Source organism: Geotrypetes seraphini, chromosome 3 (assembly GCF_902459505.1).
Source record: "Geotrypetes seraphini chromosome 3, aGeoSer1.1, whole genome shotgun sequence".
Taxonomy (NCBI): domain Eukaryota; kingdom Metazoa; phylum Chordata; class Amphibia; order Gymnophiona; family Dermophiidae; genus Geotrypetes; species Geotrypetes seraphini.
Genome location: NC_047086.1, coordinates 293842522 through 293862071, shown reverse-complemented (window position 1 = coordinate 293862071; position 19550 = coordinate 293842522). Strand labels below are relative to the sequence as shown.

The 19550-nt window shown below is 49.3% G+C and overlaps 1 protein-coding gene across 2 annotated transcripts in view; it reads left to right on the top strand.

Moving 5' to 3' along the window:
- Window positions 1-19550, top strand: part of TCTE3 (t-complex-associated-testis-expressed 3) — a 97183-nt gene that overhangs the window by 36696 nt on the left and 40937 nt on the right. For both annotated transcript variants that reach the window (XM_033937458.1, XM_033937459.1), the window contains exon 3: window positions 15636-15794. In XM_033937458.1, coding sequence (XP_033793349.1) covers window positions 15636-15794 — 159 coding nt within the window. The remainder of the gene's footprint in view (window positions 1-15635; window positions 15795-19550) is intronic.

Genomic DNA, 19550 nt, shown 5'->3' with positions numbered 1-19550 from the left:
ACTTCACAGATCAGTTTAGCACCCTCTACAGCAGGAGTAGGGAACTCCGGTCCTTGAGAGCCGTTTTCCAGTCGGGTTTTCAGGATTTCCCCAATGAATATGCATTGAAAGCAGTGCATGCAAATAGAACTCATGCATATTCAATGGGGAAATCCTGAAAACCCGACTGGAATATGGCTCTCGAGGACCAGAGTTCCCTACCCTGCTCTACAGTCTTTTCCACAAATGACTGCAGCTGTGTGTGTTCTACTGTCCTCATTTTATTGTTTTATATTCGATGTAGTTTTGTCCCCTTTGCTGGTATTTTCGCGTTTGAAACAAATTTGGAGCTCTAACTGTAGCTGACAAGCCGATCCCTTTTGGGTACCAGTTAGCCAGTCTGCTCAGGGCCATCCCCGCAGTAGTCTCACCTTCTGTTAAGCAGGGGTCAAGCGCAGGCTGTTAGGCATGCTTAGGGGGCTCAGCAGTATTCTGCAGCATGCCAACTGAATTTTAAAATTTATGGTGGAATAAAATGAGTTATTGAATAAATGATAATTATTTCTATAATATATGGTTTAAGAATATAGTACTCCTCCGATATTCGCGGGGGTTCTGTTCCAGGAACCCCTGCGAATATTGAAAAACCGTGAATATATTTTTTAGCGGGGGAGACAGGAGAGAGTAGCCGGAGCGCTGGCGAGTGAAGGAAATCGCTCGTGATATGCTCTGACCGCCTTTTCCTGCACTAAAGTCAGGCCTCACCAATCAGGAGCTGCATGTCAAAGCAGCTCCTAATTGGTGAGGCCCGACTTTAGTGCAGGAAGAGGTGCTTGGAGCATACCGCGAGTGATTTCTTTAACTCGCTGGTCCTCCCGCTGCCCTCTCCTGCCTGGTCATTTGTGGTCAGAAATGACCGGGGGAGCACTGTATAGCTTCTTTATCCCAGGACAAGCAGGCAGCATATTCTTGACTGATGGGTGACGGCACCGACGGAGCCCCGGTACGGACAATTTTAGAGTGATTGCACTCTAAGAACTTTAGAAAGTTCTAGCTAGGCCGCACCGCGCGTGCGCGAGTGCCTTCCCGCCCGACAGAGGCGCGCGGTCCCCAGTTTTCTTAATTCCGCGGAGCTAAGAAGACGCGTGTTTCCAACGGCTGTTGGAAGTTTTTTCCTTAACTGTTCACTTGCCTTCCCGCTTGCGCGTATTTTTCTCTTCATTTTATTTCTTTCTTGTTCTTTTACCGTTTGTAAAAAAAAAAAAAAAAAAAAATTGTTTTATTTTTTTCACTTTTTATTGACTACCCCGGCGGGGCCTGTTGGCACCATCGAAGCCTCCGGCTTCGATTTTGCTACAGCGGTTTTTCCCTTCATGCCCCCGTCACCGGGTTTCAAAAAGTGTCAGCGGTGTGCGCGCCCTATATCTCTCTCCGACCCGCACAAGTGGTGCCTTCAGTGTCTGGGTCCGGACCATAGGGCTGACACCTGCACCCGCTGTAGTTCTTTACAAAAAAGAACTTTAAAAAACCGACAAATTCAACAACGAATTCTGTTCGGCACCGACATGGAAGTTGCACCAGTATCGACATCGGCAACTTCCTCCAAATCGACACCGACTGTCTCGGCACCGACGGATACATCGCCGACGTCGGTCCCTGTAGGTAAGCCGGCTAAGAAGCCTTCCCCTACTGTCCTAGGGCCACCAGTCGAGCATGCAGTGAGCCAAGTCCTGCAGACTGAGCGCCGGCCCTGTAAACGCTCCGCTCCCATTGAAGTCACTGCCTCGTCATCGGCATCGACTTCACCCGAGCGTCGAGCGGCACCGAAGGTACCGAGCAAGAAAAGACCGGTACCGGTGCAATCGGGACCTACGTTGGATGAGCGCATTGCCTCTATCCTCCAGGTCCAGCTTAAACAGCAACTGCAACATTTGCTCCCGGCTCTGTTGACACCGAATCCTCCAGTGTCGGTACCCAGTGAGCCTTCGGTGCCGACCGTCGATCAACCCCTTTTATTGACATCGACTTTGTCGGCACCGCACAAATCCATGTCCATGCCTATTCTTTCAGCGGAGCCGAAACGACGTTCTGCTCCGGACACTTCTGAACCGGTACCGTTCTCTGAGCCCCGTACCGTTCTACACTCCCCTGGTACCGTCTCCAACCGTTCGGGGAAATCGGTACGCAAGACTAAACATGTTGGCACCTCGACTCCACTTTCTCAGGGCCGTCTCCAATCGGTACGGGACCCTGACTTGTGGGATGACTCGGATGATCACCTCGGTACCGAGGAAGATTATTCATCTGAAGAGGAGGATGTATCGGTGCAAGACCCTGCTACTAAGCCAGAGCACTCCTCATTTACCAAATTTTTAAGGGAAATGTCAGACACCCTTTCAATTCCTTTGGAGTCTGATTCTAAAAAGTCCAAGGCATTCTTAGATGCCTTGGACTTTGATCATCCTCCTAAGGAGTTCTTAAAGTTGCCCCTCCATGATATCTTGAGGGAAACTTTCTATAAGAACTTGGAAACTCCCTTAACCATCCCGGGAGCCCCAAGAAAATTGGAATCTCTTTATAAAGTCATTCCAATTCCAGGGTTCGATAAGCAACAACTTCCCCATGAATCCTTGTTGGTGGAATCAACCCTGAAGAAGTCTGTAGGTGCCAGTGTTTACGCCTCTGTTCCTCCTGGCAGAGAAGGAAAGGCCATGGATAAATTTGGAAAGCGCCTTTACCAAAACGACATGCTGGCCAACCGTTCAGGTAATTACGCATTCCACTTCTCGTTTTACCTGAAGCATCTCATTCAACAGGTGACCTCTTTTCAAAAGTACATTCCGGACCGTAAACTTCCTGCTTTTCAGCAATGTACTTCTAGTCTTTTGCAACTAAGGAAGTTTATGGTCCGTTCCATTTATGATACTTTTGAACTGACGTCACGGGCCACTGCTATTTCTGTAGCAATGAGAAGGTTGGCATGGCTACGGGTCTCGGAACTGGATGTAAACCATCAAGACCGACTGGCCAATGCGCCTTGTCTTGGGGATGAGCTGTTTGGGGAGTCCATGGATACCGCCACACAAAAGCTCTCCGCGCATGAGACTAGGTGGGACTCCTTGTTGAAAAACAAGAAGAAGCCTCCTCCTCCTCGTCCATTCAGGCAACAACCTTCTTATCAAGGAAGGTTTTCTGCTCGCCCAGCTCAGACTCATCCTCCTCAACCTCGCAGGCAGCGTCAACAGCAGCAACAGGCTCGTCAACAACAACAGCCTGCTGTAAAACCGGCTGTTCAACCTAAGTCTACACAGCCCTTTTGACTCTCTTCTCGAGAACATTGCCAGTCTTCCTCCCTCATGCCTTCAAACTCAGCCCATAGGAGGTCGACTCCAGGTTTTTCTGTCTCGATGGGAAGCAATTACCTCCGACCAGTGGGTACTTGCTATCATCGCTCACGGATATGCCCTGAACTTTCAGACTCCTCCACCGTTAAGTCTACCAAAAGAGTCTGCTTCCAACAAGGCTCAGTCCCTCCTTCTCGGTCAGGAGGTTCAATCCCTCCTCCTTCTCAATGCCATCGAACCAGTTCCTCTAGACCAGCAAGGCCTGGGATTTTATTCCCGGTACTTTCTTGTCCCCAAAAAAACCGGAGATCTCAGACCAATATTAGATCTCAGAGACCTCAACAAATGTCTGGTCAAGGAGAAGTTCAAGATGTTATCTCTTGCCACCCTATACCCTCTTCTCTCTCAGGAAGACTGGCTATGTTCCCTCGATCTCAAGGAGGCGTATACTCACATTCCAATTCATCTGATGTCCAGACAATACCTTCGCTTTCTTGTCAACCAACATCATTACCAATACAAGGTGCTACCCTTCGGCTTAGCCTCCTCTCCCAGGGTATTCACCAAATGTCTGATTGTGGTCGCAGCTTATCTCCGCTCCCACAATTTTCAAGTCTTCCCTTATCTGGACGACTGGCTCATCAAGGCTCCTTCTCCTCAGTCCGTTCACATAGCCACCAATCAGACCATTTCCTTCCTTCGACTGTTGGGGTTCGAGATCAATCTACCCAAGTCACACCTCATTCCAACTCAGCGACTTCAATTCATTGGAGCCATTCTGGATACTGTTCAAATGAGGGCGTTTCTTCCTCCAAACCGCCTTCACACCATCCTTCATCTCTGTCAGCAGGTTTTCCAGAGAACTTCCATCTCAGCAAATCAAATGATGGTACTTTTGGGGCACATGGCATCCACAGTGCATGTCACCCCCTTTGCACGTCTCCACCTGCGTACTCTTCAATGGACCCTAGCGACTCAGTGGTCACAAGCGACGGATCCTTGTTCACAGCACATATCTGTGACCTCGTCTCTTCGACAGTCGCTTCTTTGGTGGTTGAACTCATCAAATCTATCCAGAGGTCTACTGTTCCATCTACCTCCTCATCAACTAGTCATCACCACAGATTCCTCCCCCTATGCATGGGGAGCTCACTTGAACGAGTTCCAAACTCAGGGGTTTTGGACCACCCAGGAAAAGAAGCACCACATCAATTTCCTGGAACTCAGAGCGATATTTTACGCCCTCAAAGCTTTTCAACATCTCCTCTTTCCTCAGGTTCTTCTCATTTGCACAGACAACCAAGTTGCAATGTATTACCTCAACAAACAAGGAGGGACGGGATCCCGTCCTTTATGTCAGGAAGCTCAAAGGATTTGGACATGGGCGACCGCTCGTCACCTATTCCTGAAAGCAGTCTACATACAAGGGGAACAGAATTGCTTAGCAGACAATCTCAGCAGAATTCTTCAACCTCACGAATGGACTCTCGACCCCTCGACTCTCCAGTCCATTTTCTCCCAATGGGGCACTCCTCAGGTGGATCTCTTTGCAGCTCCCCACAACCATCAGCTGCCCCGGTTTTGCTCCAGACTTTACTCTCCTCACCGTCTGGAACCCGATGCATTTCTTCTGGATTGGACCAATCTCTTCCTTTATGCATTCCCTCCTCTTCCACTCATGCTGCGCACCTTATTCAAGCTCAAGAGGGAACAAGCCACCATGATCCTCATCGCTCCACGGTGGCCCAGACAGCATTGGTTTTCCCTTCTACTTCAACTCAGTTCCAGGGAACCCATACCTCTTCCTCTGTTTCCTTCACTACTTACACAGAATCAGCAAACGCTTCTTCATCCCAACTTACAGTCTCTGCACCTGACAGCTTGGTATCTCTCGGGCTGACTGCACCTCATGCTCTCCTTTCTCAGCCTGTCCGTTCTATTATTGATGCCTCCAGGAAACCGTCTACTCTTCAGTGTTACCAGCAGAAGTGGTCTCGGTTTTCTTCCTGGTGCCTGTTACATCACCATAATCCCATATCTACAGCAGTGGGATTGGTATTGGACTATCTTTTGTCCTTATCTGACTCTGGTCTTAAATCCTCTTCGATAAGGGTCCACCTTAGTGCCATTGCAGCTTTTCATGAGCCGATCCATGGAAAACCCCTCTCAGCTCATCCCTTAGTCTCAAGGTTCATGAAAGGCCTTTTCAATGTAAAACCACCTCTTAAGGCCCCTCCTGTTGTATGGGATCTTAATGTGGTTCTTTCTGCGTTAATGAAGCCTCCTTTCGAGCCTTTGGCCACAACGCATTTTAAATTTCTAACTTGGAAAGTGGTCTTTCTGATAGCTCTCACTTCTGCCAGGAGGGTCAGTGAGCTCCATGCACTGGTAGCTGATCCACCTTTCACTGTTTTTCACCATGATAAGGTTGTCCTTCGTACACATCCAAAATTTCTTCCTAAGGTTGTGTCTGAGTTTCACCTTAATCAATCCATCGTTCTACCTGTTTTTTTCCCAAAGCCTCATTCTAATCCAGGTGAACAGGCTTTGCATTCCTTGGATTGTAAACGTGCTCTGGCTTACTATCTTGATCGCACCAAACCTCACAGATCATCTCCTCAACTGTTTTTGTCCTTTGATCCTAACAAGCTGGGACATCCTGTATCTAAACGCACTCTGTCCAATTGGCTTGCTGCTTGCGTTTCTTTTTGTTATGCTCAGTCAGGCCTGACACTGGAGGGTTCTGTCACGGGCCACAAAATTAGAGCTATGGCAGCATCTGTAGCTTTCCTCCGTTCCACTCCTATTGAGGAAATCTGCAAGGCTGCTACTTGGTCCTCAGTTCATACTTTTACATCTCATTATTGTCTGGATTCATTCTCCAGACGGGATGGACACTTCGGCCAATCTGTTTTGCAAAATTTATTTTCATAATGGCCAACCTTCCCTCCATCCCTCTTTTGTTAGCTTGGAGGTCACCCATCAGTCAAGAATATGCTGCCTGCTTGTCCTGGGATAAAGCACAGTTACTTACCGTAACAGGTGTTATCCAGGGACAGCAGGCAGATATTCTTGCGTCCCTCCCACCTCCCCGGGTTGGCTTCTTAGCTGGCTTATCCTAACTGGGGACCGCGCGCCTCTGTCGGGCGGGAAGGCACTCGCGCACGCGCGGTGCGGCCTAGCTAGAACTTTCTAAAGTTCTTAGAGTGCAATCACTCTAAAATTGTCCGTACCGGGGCTCCGTCGGTGCCGTCACCCATCAGTCAAGAATATCTGCCTGCTGTCCCTGGATAACACCTGTTACGGTAAGTAACTGTGCTTTTTGTTTGGAATGATTGTATAATTAACTAAAGCTATTGAAGTTGAAGGTATTTTATAAATCCCGTTGGTGTTTGTGTTGAAGGTATTTTATAAATCCCGTTGGTGTTTGTGTATCAGTAAATATGCATGAGATCTATTTGCATGCACTATTTTCAATGCATATTCACTGGGGAAATCCTGAAAACCCAACTGGATTCCAGCCCTCGAGGACCGGAGTTGCCCACCCTTGGTCTAGAACAGTGGTCTCACACTCGCGGCCCGGGAGCCACATGCGGCCCTCCAGGTACTATTTTGCGGCCCGCGGTTTGTACTAGTGCTGCCCGCTCTTTGCAGCGTCCTCCGGCTTCCCCCCTGGCCTCCAGCTCTTACCTTCAGATAATTACAGTAGCATGCAGAGAGGATTGCCAGTGTTGTAGCGATCCTCAGCATCATGCTCCCTCTGCTGCGATCCTGCCTCAGACATTAGAGGAGGAGCAGGACCGCGGCAGAGGGAACATGCGGAGGCCGATGGCAGCCTGCAAGGAATGTTATAGCACCGGCGATCCTCTCTGCAGGCATGGTAATTAGCTGAAACTAAGACCGGGAGGCCAGGGGAGAAGCTGGAGGACGCTGCAAAGAAGGGGGAAACATGCAGGCCTTTGGGGGGGGGAGATTTATAAACGAGTTTTACCTCATGCAAAATTGTTATTTCTTTAATAAGACATTAACTTTTTTTCCTGCGGCCCTCCAAGTACCTACAAATCCAAAATGCGGCCCTGCAAAGGATTTGAGTTTGAGACCACTGGTCTAGAATGTCTCACCTATTGCACTGGAAAAAGAGATTATGTATTTACCCTGGTAAGCTCTTTTCCAGTAGATAGATGAGACATTCTAGGTCAGGGGTGTCAAAGTCCCTCCTCGAGGGCCGCAATCCAGTCAGGTTTTCAATGAATATGCATGAAATCTATTTGCATGCACTGCTTTCATTGTATGCTAATAGAACTCATGCATATTCATTGGGGAAATCCTGAAAACCCAACTGGATTGCGGTCCTCAAGGAGGGACTTTGATATCCCTGTCCTTGCTCCCCCGCCCTGTCCTTGCTGTGCCTGTTTCAGATTCTGATTTCATCCTCCTTCTGCTTATCCAGGCTGTTTCTTGAAAACCAGTCAACCCTTTAGGGTTAAGAACGGTTTGTACATATGTATAACCTGTTGTGGGAGTAGTTCTGAATTCCTTTGATGCCTCTGTTGGCGGTTAATGATACTGTTTAGTTGTTTGAGTAGAACAATAGTTTAGCCTGTCATTACAGGTGCCTCTACATCACAAATGAGTGTGTCTCTCTATGCTTGGGTACTGACTACTAGAGGGCGCTAAACTAGCCTGTGAAGGGTGATGGGACAAAAGCGCACGAGGACAAAGGCTCACCGACAACTGATCGCGGACAACTGAGCGCAGGGCTTCATCACGCCAAATAAAAATCGTATTTTAAAGGGCTCTGGTGGGGGGGAACCCCCCCACTCTACTTAATAGGGATCGCGCTGCCTCATGCTGCCATGTTTGGGGGGGGTAACCCCCCACATTATATTGAAAACTTAACTTTTTCCCTAAAAAACAGGGAAAAAGTTAAGTTTCCAGTATAATGTGTTACAACCCCCCACAATGCTACGCGATCACTATTAAGTAAAGTGGAGGGCTTCCCCACAACACCCCCGTCAGAGCCCTTTAAAATACACTTTTTCTTCAGCGCGATGAAGTCCTGGCTCAGTTGTCCGCGCTCGGTTGTCGGCACGCCTTTATCCTCGCTTTAGACTATGAACCCCTATGAAGTACACTAGAGGCAGAGTGAAAAATCTGAAATGGATTTTATCCCAGGACAAGCAGGCAGGTATTCTCACTAGTGGGTGATGTCATCCGACAGAGCCCTGATATGGACGTCTCACAAGCATACTTGCTTGCAGAAACTTAGAAGTTTCGAGATGCCCGTACCGCGCATGCGCCAGTGCCTTCCCGCCCGATGGTCCGGGTGTGTCTCCTCAGTTCTTTTCTTTCCGCAGAGCTGAGAAGTTTACTTCAATTCTGCTCTAATTGAACCCGTGTTTCTTGCCTTCTAATCGCCGCAGTTTTGAGTTCTTTTACTCTTTATCGTGTATTTTCTTTCTTTGGTTTCTTATTTTTTTTTTAAAAAAAATTTCTTCCGGTGATTCGACCGGGTCGGCCGCGTGGCTCAGGCCCCGCTCCTTCGATCTTGCGGCGGAGCTTTTCGGCCTATGTCCCGGCCAATTACCGGTTTTAAAAAGTGTAGCAAGTGCCAGCGCGTGATTTCGTTGACGGACCCGCTGCCTGCAGCGTCTTGGTCCAGAACATTTTCCAAAATCGTGCCGGCCTTGTTCCACTCTCACAGCACGTGCGTTTAAGCGTCGCTGTTTTTTGTCGGAGTCGATGTTCAAGATGGAAGCTGCTAAGGAACCTTTGGCTTCGACTTCGACCAGCGCTTCGCCTGCATCTGCGAAGCCTCCCACCACTCCTGCTGCGCCGGATCTCCTGAAGCCAGCTTCCTTCGTTCCAGCTTCGACCCCGCCTCCTGCTCCGGTGCCTTCCTCCGTCTCCTCGGATTAGGTACCACCTCCTCCCATTCCGCCAGTGGTTCTCAAAGTGCCAAAGGCTTCCAAGCCAAAGTACTCGACCACGAAGGAACGCGAAGACCGTTCAGGAGGTCCCACTTTAGGTGCGGCTCCCTCCTTGTTGGCTTCGTTACGATCCATTATGGAGGCTCAATTCATCGAGCTTATGACCACTGTGGGACCCAAGTTGCTGGCCACGATTCAGGGTGACCAACCGGTTCCTTCTCGGGAGGGCGAGCCGCCCCCTCCTCCTCCTCCTCGCCGTTCGCTCGCGCTGCTCGGCGAGGAGGAGCGGCGCTCGGTGGCTGGTCCCTCGAGGCGGGCCTCTTTTAGTGACATGCCCCCCTTAGAGCCTATTACGCCTCCGGACAAGGATATTTGGAATCCCCCTTCGAGTAATCGAAGCCCTGGGCATCGAAAACAGGAAGAGTTCTTCCGCATTCCTTATCAGGCCTGGGATGCATCTCGAGAGGCGTCGAATCTCCCGCCTCTTCGCTCTACTGCCTCGAGTCCAATCTACTCCATGGAGGCTTCTGGGGACCATTCTAAGCACCGCCGATCTAGATCCCCTTCCAGACATCGGGAGGGGCATCGGTCCAGGCATTCCTCTCGACACTCTACAGTCTCGCCTCAGAAGAAGCTACCTCGTGTAGGGTATTCCTCTTCGGATGTCTCTCCTCCTCCGGGACCGGAGTTCGAGGATCCCTGTGGCTCGTTCTCGCCCTGTCGGTCACAGGTCTCCTTGGATCCCGAGGCCTCGACTTCGTCCAGTCCATCCCGTCGGCCTGGGCTAGCGGACCAATTATCCTTTTCATCTTTCCTCCGGCAGATAGCGGATGACCTGGACATCACCTTGGACTCCGGTTCACGATACTCCAAGGAATACCTGGATACCATGCATTTGCCTCATCCTCCTGCTGAGTCTCTTCGTCTTCCTCTGCACAAACTCCTCGACCAAACTTTCATGAGGTGTTTTGAAACGCCGTACTCTATCCCTGCTGTTCCTGGTAAGTTGGATGCCAGGTACCGGACAGTGCATCACAAGGGATTTGAGGGCTCTCAACTCTCTCATCAATCCCTGTTGGTCGAATCCTCCCTTAAGAGGTCTCATCCGTCCCAGATGTATGCCTCGGTACCTCCGGGCAGAGAGGGCCGGACCATGGATAAATTCGGGAGGCGCATATACCAGAACTCGATGATGGCTTCCAGAGTTCTCAATTATACTTTTCATTTTGTAACTTATTTGGAGTTCTTCCTGCCTGTGCTTTGGAAGTTTACGCCTTACATCGAGTCTCAGGCTCACTTCAAATTTGAGGAAGTGGTCGCCTCGCTGTCCCAGCTGCGCCTTCAATTGATGCAATCCTCCTACGATGCCTTCGAGCTCTCGGCACGGGCTGCCGCCTGTTCTGTGGCTATGCGTCGCTTGGCGTGGCTTTGGACCATAGAAACATAGAAATAGACGGCAGATAAGGGCCCACGGCCCATCTAGTCTGCCCACCTTAATGTCCCTCCCCTTCCTTTGCCCTGTGAAGAGCTCCCATGTGCCGATCCCATTTGGCCTTAAAATCAGGCACGCTGCTGGCCTCAATCACCTGTAGTGGAAGACTATTCCAGCGATCAACCACTCTTTCAGTGAAAAAGAATTTCCTGGTGTCACCTCGTAGTTTCCCGCCCCTGATTTTCAACGGATGCCCTCTTGTTGTCGTGGGACCCTTGAAAAAGAAGATATCTTCCTCCGCCTCGATGCGGCCCGTAAGATACTTGAACGTCTCGATCATGTCCCCCCTCTCTCTGCGCTCCTCGAGCGAGTATAGCTGTAATTTGTCAAGCCGTTTTTCGTATGGTAGATCCTTGAGTCCCGAGACCATCCGGGTGGCCATTCTTTGCACCGACTCCAGTCTCAGCACATCCTTGCGATAATGCGGCCTCCAGAATTGCACACAGTATTCCAGGTGGGGCCTAACCATGGATCTATACAATGGCATAATGACTTCCACCTTACGACTGACGAAACCCCTTCGTATGCAGCCCATGATTTGTCTTGCCTTGCACGAAGCCTGCTCCACTTGATTGGCAGACTTCATGTCCTCACTGACGATTACCCCCAAGTCTCGTTCTGCTACCGTTTTTGCTAGGATCTCGCCATTAAGGGTATAAGACTTGCATGGATTCTGGCTGCCCAGGTGCATAACTTTGCATTTTTTGGCATTGAAGTTGAGTTGCCATGTCCTAGACCATCGCTCCAGTAGGAGTAGGTCGTGCATCATGTTGTCGGGCACTGAATCTTCGTCTGTTGTGCATTTGCCCACTACATTACTCAGTTTGGCGTCATCGGCGAATAATGTTATTTTACCTCGAAGCCCTTCTGCCAAGTCTCTTATAAAGATGTTGAATAGGATTGGGCCCAAGACTGAGCCCTGTGGTACTCCACTAATCACCTCCGTCATTTCGGAGGGGGTGCCGTTCACCACCACCCTTTGGAGCCTACCTCCAAGCCAGCTCCCAACCCATTTCGTCAATGTGTTACCTAATCCTATAGAACTCATCTTGCTCAGTAACCTGCGGTGTGGTACGTTATCGAATGCTTTGCTAAAGTCCAGGTACACGATGTCCAGGGACTCCCCGAACCTCCAGGACAGACTTGCCAACGTTCCTTGTGCGGGAGCTGATTTGTTTGACGAATCCATCGAGACCGTGACGAAGAAACTGTCTGCCCATGAGAAATCTTTTCAGTCCATTCTTCGTCCCGAGCCTAAGCCGACACAGTCTCGACCTTCTCGACCACCTTTGATCTATCAGCGGCGCTATGCACCCAGGCAGGCCCCTGCTGCGAGACAACCAGCGAAGAGACAACCTCCACAGAAGGCTCAACAAAAACCTCAGCCTTCTACTGTCCCCAAGGCTCCTCAGCCTTTTTGACTCTCTCTTAGGGAGCATAACCAATCTCGTTCTGCCTTTCCCTGTTTTTCCCATTGGGGGTCGCCTCCATCATTTTTATCATCGATGGGCGGCTATCACCACCGACCTCTGGGTCCTTACCATCATCAGGGAAGGGTACTCTCTTCAGTTCCATTGGGTCCCCCCGGACCACCCTCCAAGAGAGTATCCTTCCAACTTGACACAGACCGCCCTTCTTCTTCAGGAAGCTCAGGCTTTGCTCCGTCTTCGTGCCTTCGAGCCGGTCCCTGTGGACCAACACAACCGGGGGTTTTACTCCCGGTACTTCCTTGTTCCGAAGAAGACAGGCGACCTGCGACCTATTCTAGACCTCAGGATCCTCAACAAGTTCCTGGTCAAGGAGAGATTTCGCATGCTGACCCTTGCTTCTCTCTACCCCCTCCTCGAGCAGAACGACTGGTTATGCTCTCTGGATCTCAAGGAGGCCTACACTCACATTCCCATTCATCCGGCCTCTCGCAAGTTCCTCAGATTTCGGGTGGGACATCTGCATCTGCAGTATCGAGTGCTTCCATTCGGCCTGTCCTCGTCTCCCAGAGTCTTCACGAAATGTCTGGTGGTTGTGGCCGCTGCACTCCGGAACCAGGGGCTTCAGGTATTTCCCTACCTCGACGACTGGCTCATCAAGGCCGCCTCGGCTCCAGGGGTCATCTCGGCGACCCTAACCACGATTTGGTTCCTGCAGAGTTTGGGCTTCGAGATCAACTTCCCCAAATCTCATCTACAGCCTACCCAGTCTCTTCCCTTCATCGGGGCGGTTCTGGGTACCATTCAGCTCAGAGCATTCCTTCCGCCTCAGTGCTTGGAGACTCTTCTTCGTCTCTGCCAGTCTGTGTCTTCTCGCCCGTCCATCTCAGCGAGACACATGATGGTTCTCCTGGGCCACATGGCCTCTACAGTTCATGTGACACCTTTTGCTAGACTTCACCTCAGAATTCCTCAGTGGACCCTGGCTTCTCAATGGACTCAGGTGTCGGATCCTTTGACTCGTCACATCATAGTCACTCCTGCTCTTCAGCAGTCTCTACTTTGGTGGATGACCTCTTCGAATCTATCCAAAGGTTTGCTATTTCACACTCCTCCCTATCAGAAGGTTCTCACGACAGATTCTTCGACCTATGCATGGGGAGCTCATCTGGACGGTCTTCGCACTCAGGGATTCTGGACCAGTGCGGACCGGCTATATCATATCAACTTTCTGGAGCTCAGAGCGATCTTCAATGCTCTTCAAGCGTTTCAACATCTGCTTCACGACATGGTGGTCCTCATTCGCACGGACAATCAGGTCGCCATGTATTATGTCAACAAGCAGGGGGGCACGGGCTCGGCCTCCCTCTGCCAGGAAGCTCTCAGAGTCTGGGATTGGGCGATTCGCCACAACACCTTCCTCAAAGCTGTCTACATTCAGGGGAAGGACAATGCCCTGGCGGACAACTTGAGTCGTCTTCTCCAACCTCACGAATGGACCCTCCATTCCAGGCCCCTTCATCAGATCTTTTCTCAGTGGGGGACACCTCAGATAGACCTCTTTGTGGCTCCCCACAACTTCAAACTGCCTCAATTCTGCTCCAGGATCTACACTCCTCATCGCCTCGAGGCAGATGCTTTTCTGCTGGATTGGGGGAATCGCTTTCTGTATGCGTTTCCTCCATTTCCACTCATTCAAAAGACTCTAGTAAAATTGAGATCCGACCATGCCACCATAATTCTGATAGCTCCTCGGTGGCCCAGACAGCCTTGGTACTCCCTTCTACTTCAACTCAGCAGCAGGGAGCCATTCCTTCTTCCAGTGTTTCCTTCACTGCTTACTCAGCAACAGGGATCTCTACTCCATCCCAACCTGCAGTCTCTCCACCTGACAGCTTGGTTCCTCTCAACGTAACTCCTCGCCAGTTTTCCCAGGCGGTGAGGGAGGTACTGGAGGCTTCCAGGAAGCCTGCTACTCGACAATGCTACTCCCAGAAGTGGACTAGATTCTCTTCCTGGTGTATTTCTAATCATAAGGATCCTCAGCGAGCCTCCCTGTCTTCTGTTTTGGACTATCTTCTACACCTGTCTCAGTCTGGGCTCAAGTTTACTTCTATACGAGTCCACCTGAGTGCTATTGCGGCTTCCCATCAGCCTCTACAGGGGAAACCTCTCTCTGCTCATCCTGTGGTTTCCAGATTTATAAAAGGACTTTTCCATGTCAATCCTCCTCTCAAACCTCCTCCAGTGGTTTGGGATCTTAATGTGGTCCTTTCTCAACTTATGAAACCTCCTTTTGAGCCTCTCAACAAGGCTCCGCTGAAGTTTCTCACTTGGAAAGTGTTTTTTCTGGTTGCCCTCACTTCTGCTCACAGGGTCAGTGAGCTTCAGGCCTTAGTGGCAGATCCACCTTTCACAGTATTCCATCACGACAAGGTGATCCTTCGCACTCATCCGAAATTCCTGCCTAAAGTGGTCTCTGAATTTCATCTCAACCAATCCATAGTTCTTCCTGTGTTTTTTTCCAAAGCCTCATTCTCATCCTGGAGAATCAGTTCTTCACACTTTGGACTGTAAACGTGCTTTGGCATTCTACTTGGATCGCACCAAACCACACAGAACTGTTCCTCAACTTTTCGTCTCCTTTGATCCAAACAAGTTGGGACGACCTGTATCGAAGCGCACCATCTCAAACTGGATGGCGGCTTGTATCTCTTTCTGCTATGCCCAGGCTGGATTACCCCTTCCTTATAAGGTCACAGCCCATAAGGTCAGAGCAATGGCAGCCTCTGTAGCCTTCCTCAGATCGACACCGATTGAGGAGATTTGTAAGGCTGCCACTTGGTCCTCGGTTCATACTTTCACCTCTCATTATTGTCTGGATACTTTCTCCAGAAGGGATGGACAGTTTGGCCAAACAGTGTTACAGAATTTATTCTCCTAAGTTGCCAACTCTCCCACCATCCCATTGAGGTTAGCTTGGAGGTCACCCACTAGTGAGAATACCTGCCTGCTTGTCCTGGGATAAAGCAATGTTACTTACCGTAACAGTTGTTATCCAGGGACAGCAGGCAGCTATTCTCACGTCCCACCCACCTCCCCTGGGTTGGCTTCTCTGCTAGCTACTTGAACTGAGGAGATACGCCCGGACCATCGGGCGGGAAGGCACTAGCGCATGCGCGGTACGGGCATCTCGAAACTTCTAAGTTTCTGCAAGCAAGTATGCTTGTGAGACGTCCGTATCGGGGCTCTGTCAGATGACATCACCCACTAGTAAGAATAGCTGCCTGCTGTCCCTGGATAACAACTGTTACGGTAAGTAACATTGCTTTTTCTGTAGATCATGTGAGTAGCGGGAAATAACCCTATGGTCTCTAGAATGTTTCGCCTATCTACTGGAAAAGAGCTTACCAGGGTAGTACATAATCTCCTTTTTTTTCCCTCCCCCCCCCCCATTTTATAGGATGGAGTTAAAGATACTGTATATGAACCAGATCTTGGCAGAGCCCTAGCTCTATCATTGGCAACAGATATATTAGCAGCTGTGAAGGAAATGGAGTTTGATCGTTATAAGTATATAGTGAGGGTACTGTTGATTGAGAAGGCTGGTCAGGGAATACACGTGAGTATATAATTTATTCTAGTTCTGTTTCATATGAATAATAAGCTGAAAGTTTATTTTTATTACAGTACAGTGGTACCTTGGATTACGAGCATAATCTGTTCCAGGAGCATGCTCGTAATCCAAAATGCTTGTAATCCAAAATGGGGAAACTCGCTTTGATACGCTCCCCCCTGCTCGCAAAGGCCCCCCCCCCCGGCCAAACAACTTAAACCCCCCCCCCCCCCCCGTCTAGCGCAGGCACAGATCGTGTGCCTAGAAGATCTTCCGGCTTCTGCCTGCCTGCCTTGAGCATGCATCTGCGCATGCTCAAGGATTTCTAATTCTCCCTCTCGCCGAGAATCTCGGCGCTAGACAGGGGGGGGTAAGTTTAAGTTGTTCGGGCGGGGGGGTTCCAGTTGGAGCGAGGGGGCCTTTGCGAGCGGGGGGAAGCGATGCCGGTTATCAGAGGGGGGTGCTCGCAAATCGAGTCAACACTCAGTTTGCGAGTCAAAAGTTTGCTGAGTGTTTTGCTCGTCTTGCAAAACACTCGCAAACCGGATTACTTGCAAACCGAGGTTTGACTGTATAATAAAATGAAAATTGGAGCTGCACATTTAGGCAGTTTCCAAAGTAATACTATAAGTAGGGTAACCAGACATCCGGGAAAACCCTAACATGTCCTATTTTTAGAGGACTGCTAGGTACCCTTAAAGATTTTCAAAACCCAGCAATTTGTCCAGGATTTGGAAGGCCCCAAGCTCGGGGCTGCATCTGGAGAGCCTCCAAGCATGCACTGTGACGCAATGTCACACACATGCATGCTTGTATGTGACATTTTATTTATTTTTTTAATTTTATTTATTCAATTTTCTATACCGTTCTCCCAGGGGAGCTCAGAACGGTTTACATTAATTTATTCAGGTACTCAAGCATTTTTGCATCATTGCATCACATGCTTAAAGGCCCTCCAGATGCAGCCCAGACTTGGAGAGGAAGAGATGAGGTTTTTTTTTTTTTTTGGGGGGGGGGCAGAATAGGGCAGAGCCATGTGTCCTCTCTCTTTTTTTTTTTTTTTTTTTCCTTGAACATTTCTAGTCATATTATCTATAGATAAAAATTGTTCTCTGAGAACAAGCGGAAAAATGTCACTTAGACGTCTAAAACCGCCTGCACCACACATGCACTGTTGCCTTCCCACCTGACTTCAGCTCACGAGACCATCAGTTCTTAGTCTTCTTCGGAGCTAAGAAGTTGTGTATTTTGAAGTTGCCCCAAAAGCACTTAATCTTAATTTTTGTGCCTTTTTATACTAATTTTTCTTGTTTTCTAACATAACATAGTAAATGACGGCAGATAAAGACCTGAATGGTCCATCCAGTCTGCCCAACCATATATGCTCCATAAATTATTTTAATTTAAATGGTCCTTTTTCTTAGATATTTATGGGCCAAAAACCCAGAGCCCTGCCCGGTAGTGTGCTTAGGTTCTATCTACTGGAGTCTCCATTAAAACTCACTCCAGCCCATCTTAACCATCCCAGCCTTTACAGTCCAATTCAACAAGAGTCATCTGTCACCCAAACAGTCGCTGGATTTCCTGGGAGTGTTGTTCAATCTGGTGGCGGGCTGTGTATACTGCCTTCTTTTCCTTTGGACAGAACGTCATCTCCTGATGCTGACAGCGGTGCATGTGTCTGGAGTGGACTATATTTAAGCAGACTTCCTCAGCCATCAGACTCTAGCCACCGGAGAGTGGACCCTGTCGCCTTAGGCTTTTTGGGTGATTTTGAGGCGCTGAGGTCAACCCGACATCAACCTCATGGCCATAACCGGGGGGGGGAGGAGAAGGTGCCAAACTTCTTCAGCCGCAGATTCAAGCCCTGAAGCGAGGGGCTCAAGACTCGAGTACAGCCAAGGTCTCATGATGTTCTTTATGTCTTTCTGCTTGGGCTGAGGTTCGGCTGAGTCCTTGGGCGGATTGAGAATTATCCAGGCCATGTCTTTCTAGTATTTCCGGACTGGCCTCAACACTGTGGTACGTGGCTCTGATATGGTTGCGGGTTGGGCACAGCCTGCACCTGAGCATCTATCCGGTCCTTCTCGCTTGTACCCGGTTGTCACGGAAATTCCAGGTCACTTTGCTCTTCCAGGTTGGCTTTTAAGCGTGCAGCCTTGGAACATACAGGCTATTCAGAGTTTGTGTTTGATCCACTGCTCAAATCTAAGAAGTCATCCAAGGTGTCTGCCTACGCTAAGGCGTGGATCACTTTTTTCAATTTTGATGTGACCAGGCTCCTGTGGACCCTTGTTCAGCTCCAGTGTCACAGGTCCTTGCTTTTCTCCAAGTTGTTTGGATAAAGACTTCGCGGTGGTGTCTCTGTGTGCCCAGGGGGTCAGTCTGACCTGTTTTCCATCTCGGGATAGTTGGTTCTAGTTAGCATCGCATCCGTTTCTTACTCAATTTATGAAGGGGGCTCTTTGGACTGGCTACCCTTTAAGCATCTCTTCCCGGGCTGGGACCTTGTTGTGGTGCTGTTGGTCCTTGCCAGAGCTTCTTTTGAGCCTCTTCGGGATTTCTGATCACCATCACTTCTGCTCGTTGGGCTTCCGATCTACGGGCGTTTTCTTGTCAGGATACCTTTCTCCACATTTCGAAGACAGGAATTTCTCTGCGGACAGTTCTTTTGGCAGACGGTGGTTTCGGCTTTCCATGTCAGTCAGGCAGTGTGTTTGCATATATTTCAGCCGATGGGTTCCAAACTTCAGGATCAACTTCTGAGGAAGCTAGCCATGTGCAGGATGCTTCTGCAGTCTCTGGAAGGCACAAATGAGTTTCGTTTCTCTGGCCATTTGTTTATACTGACTCATTCTCTGAAGCATGGTACTCAGGCCACAATATCCGGGCGGATCCGTAGAGCCATTTTGTCCACCTTCCAGACTTTACATATAGCCCAGAAATATCAAAGAAGAGACAAATTAATTTGATCATGTCTTTTTTAATAGGTGTGACTTTTATGGGCAGACTAGATGGACCATTCAGGTCTTTATATTATGTTACATTCTTACAGGGAATCGGTCCCCTGTTTCTGTTCAGGCACATTGTACCAGGAGTGTTGCTTCTTCGTGGGCCAAAGCTAGATCTATTCCTCTTGAGGAGATTTGCAGGGCGGCAATGCGGTTGTCTCTTCACACGTTTGCCAAATTCTATGGAGTGGATGGTGCTGCCGGAAGGAACTCAGCTTTCGGGTTTGCGATCTTAAAGGCCAATGCAGCAAGCCCACCCTGACTAGTTGGGGACTGCTTTTGTACGTCCCTATGGTCTAGAATGCGTCACCTATTGCACTGGAAAAGGAGATTATTACCCTGGTAAGCTATTTTCCAGTAGATAGGTGAGACATTCTAGACACCCACCCTGTTCTTGCTGTGCCTGCTTGAAAATTTTAGAATTCAGTGTCAGATTTCTGTCTCCCTATGCTTCTATCTTTTTTGTGAACACTGGTCAGCCCTTTGGGGCTAGGGAGAGTTTTGTGATAGTTCTCAATGATATGGGAGTACTTCATGAGCTCCTTTGAAGCCTATGTTGGCTTTTAATGGTATTTTATTCGTTGTTTTGAGCAGAACACTAGTTTAGCCTGTCGTTACAGGTGCCTCTACTTCACAGATGGTTGTGCCTTTCTATGCTTGGGTACGGCCTAATGGGTGGAGCTAAGATAGCCTATGAAGTACTCTGAAGCAGTGGTTTCCAACCCTGTCCTGGAGGACCACCAGGCCAATC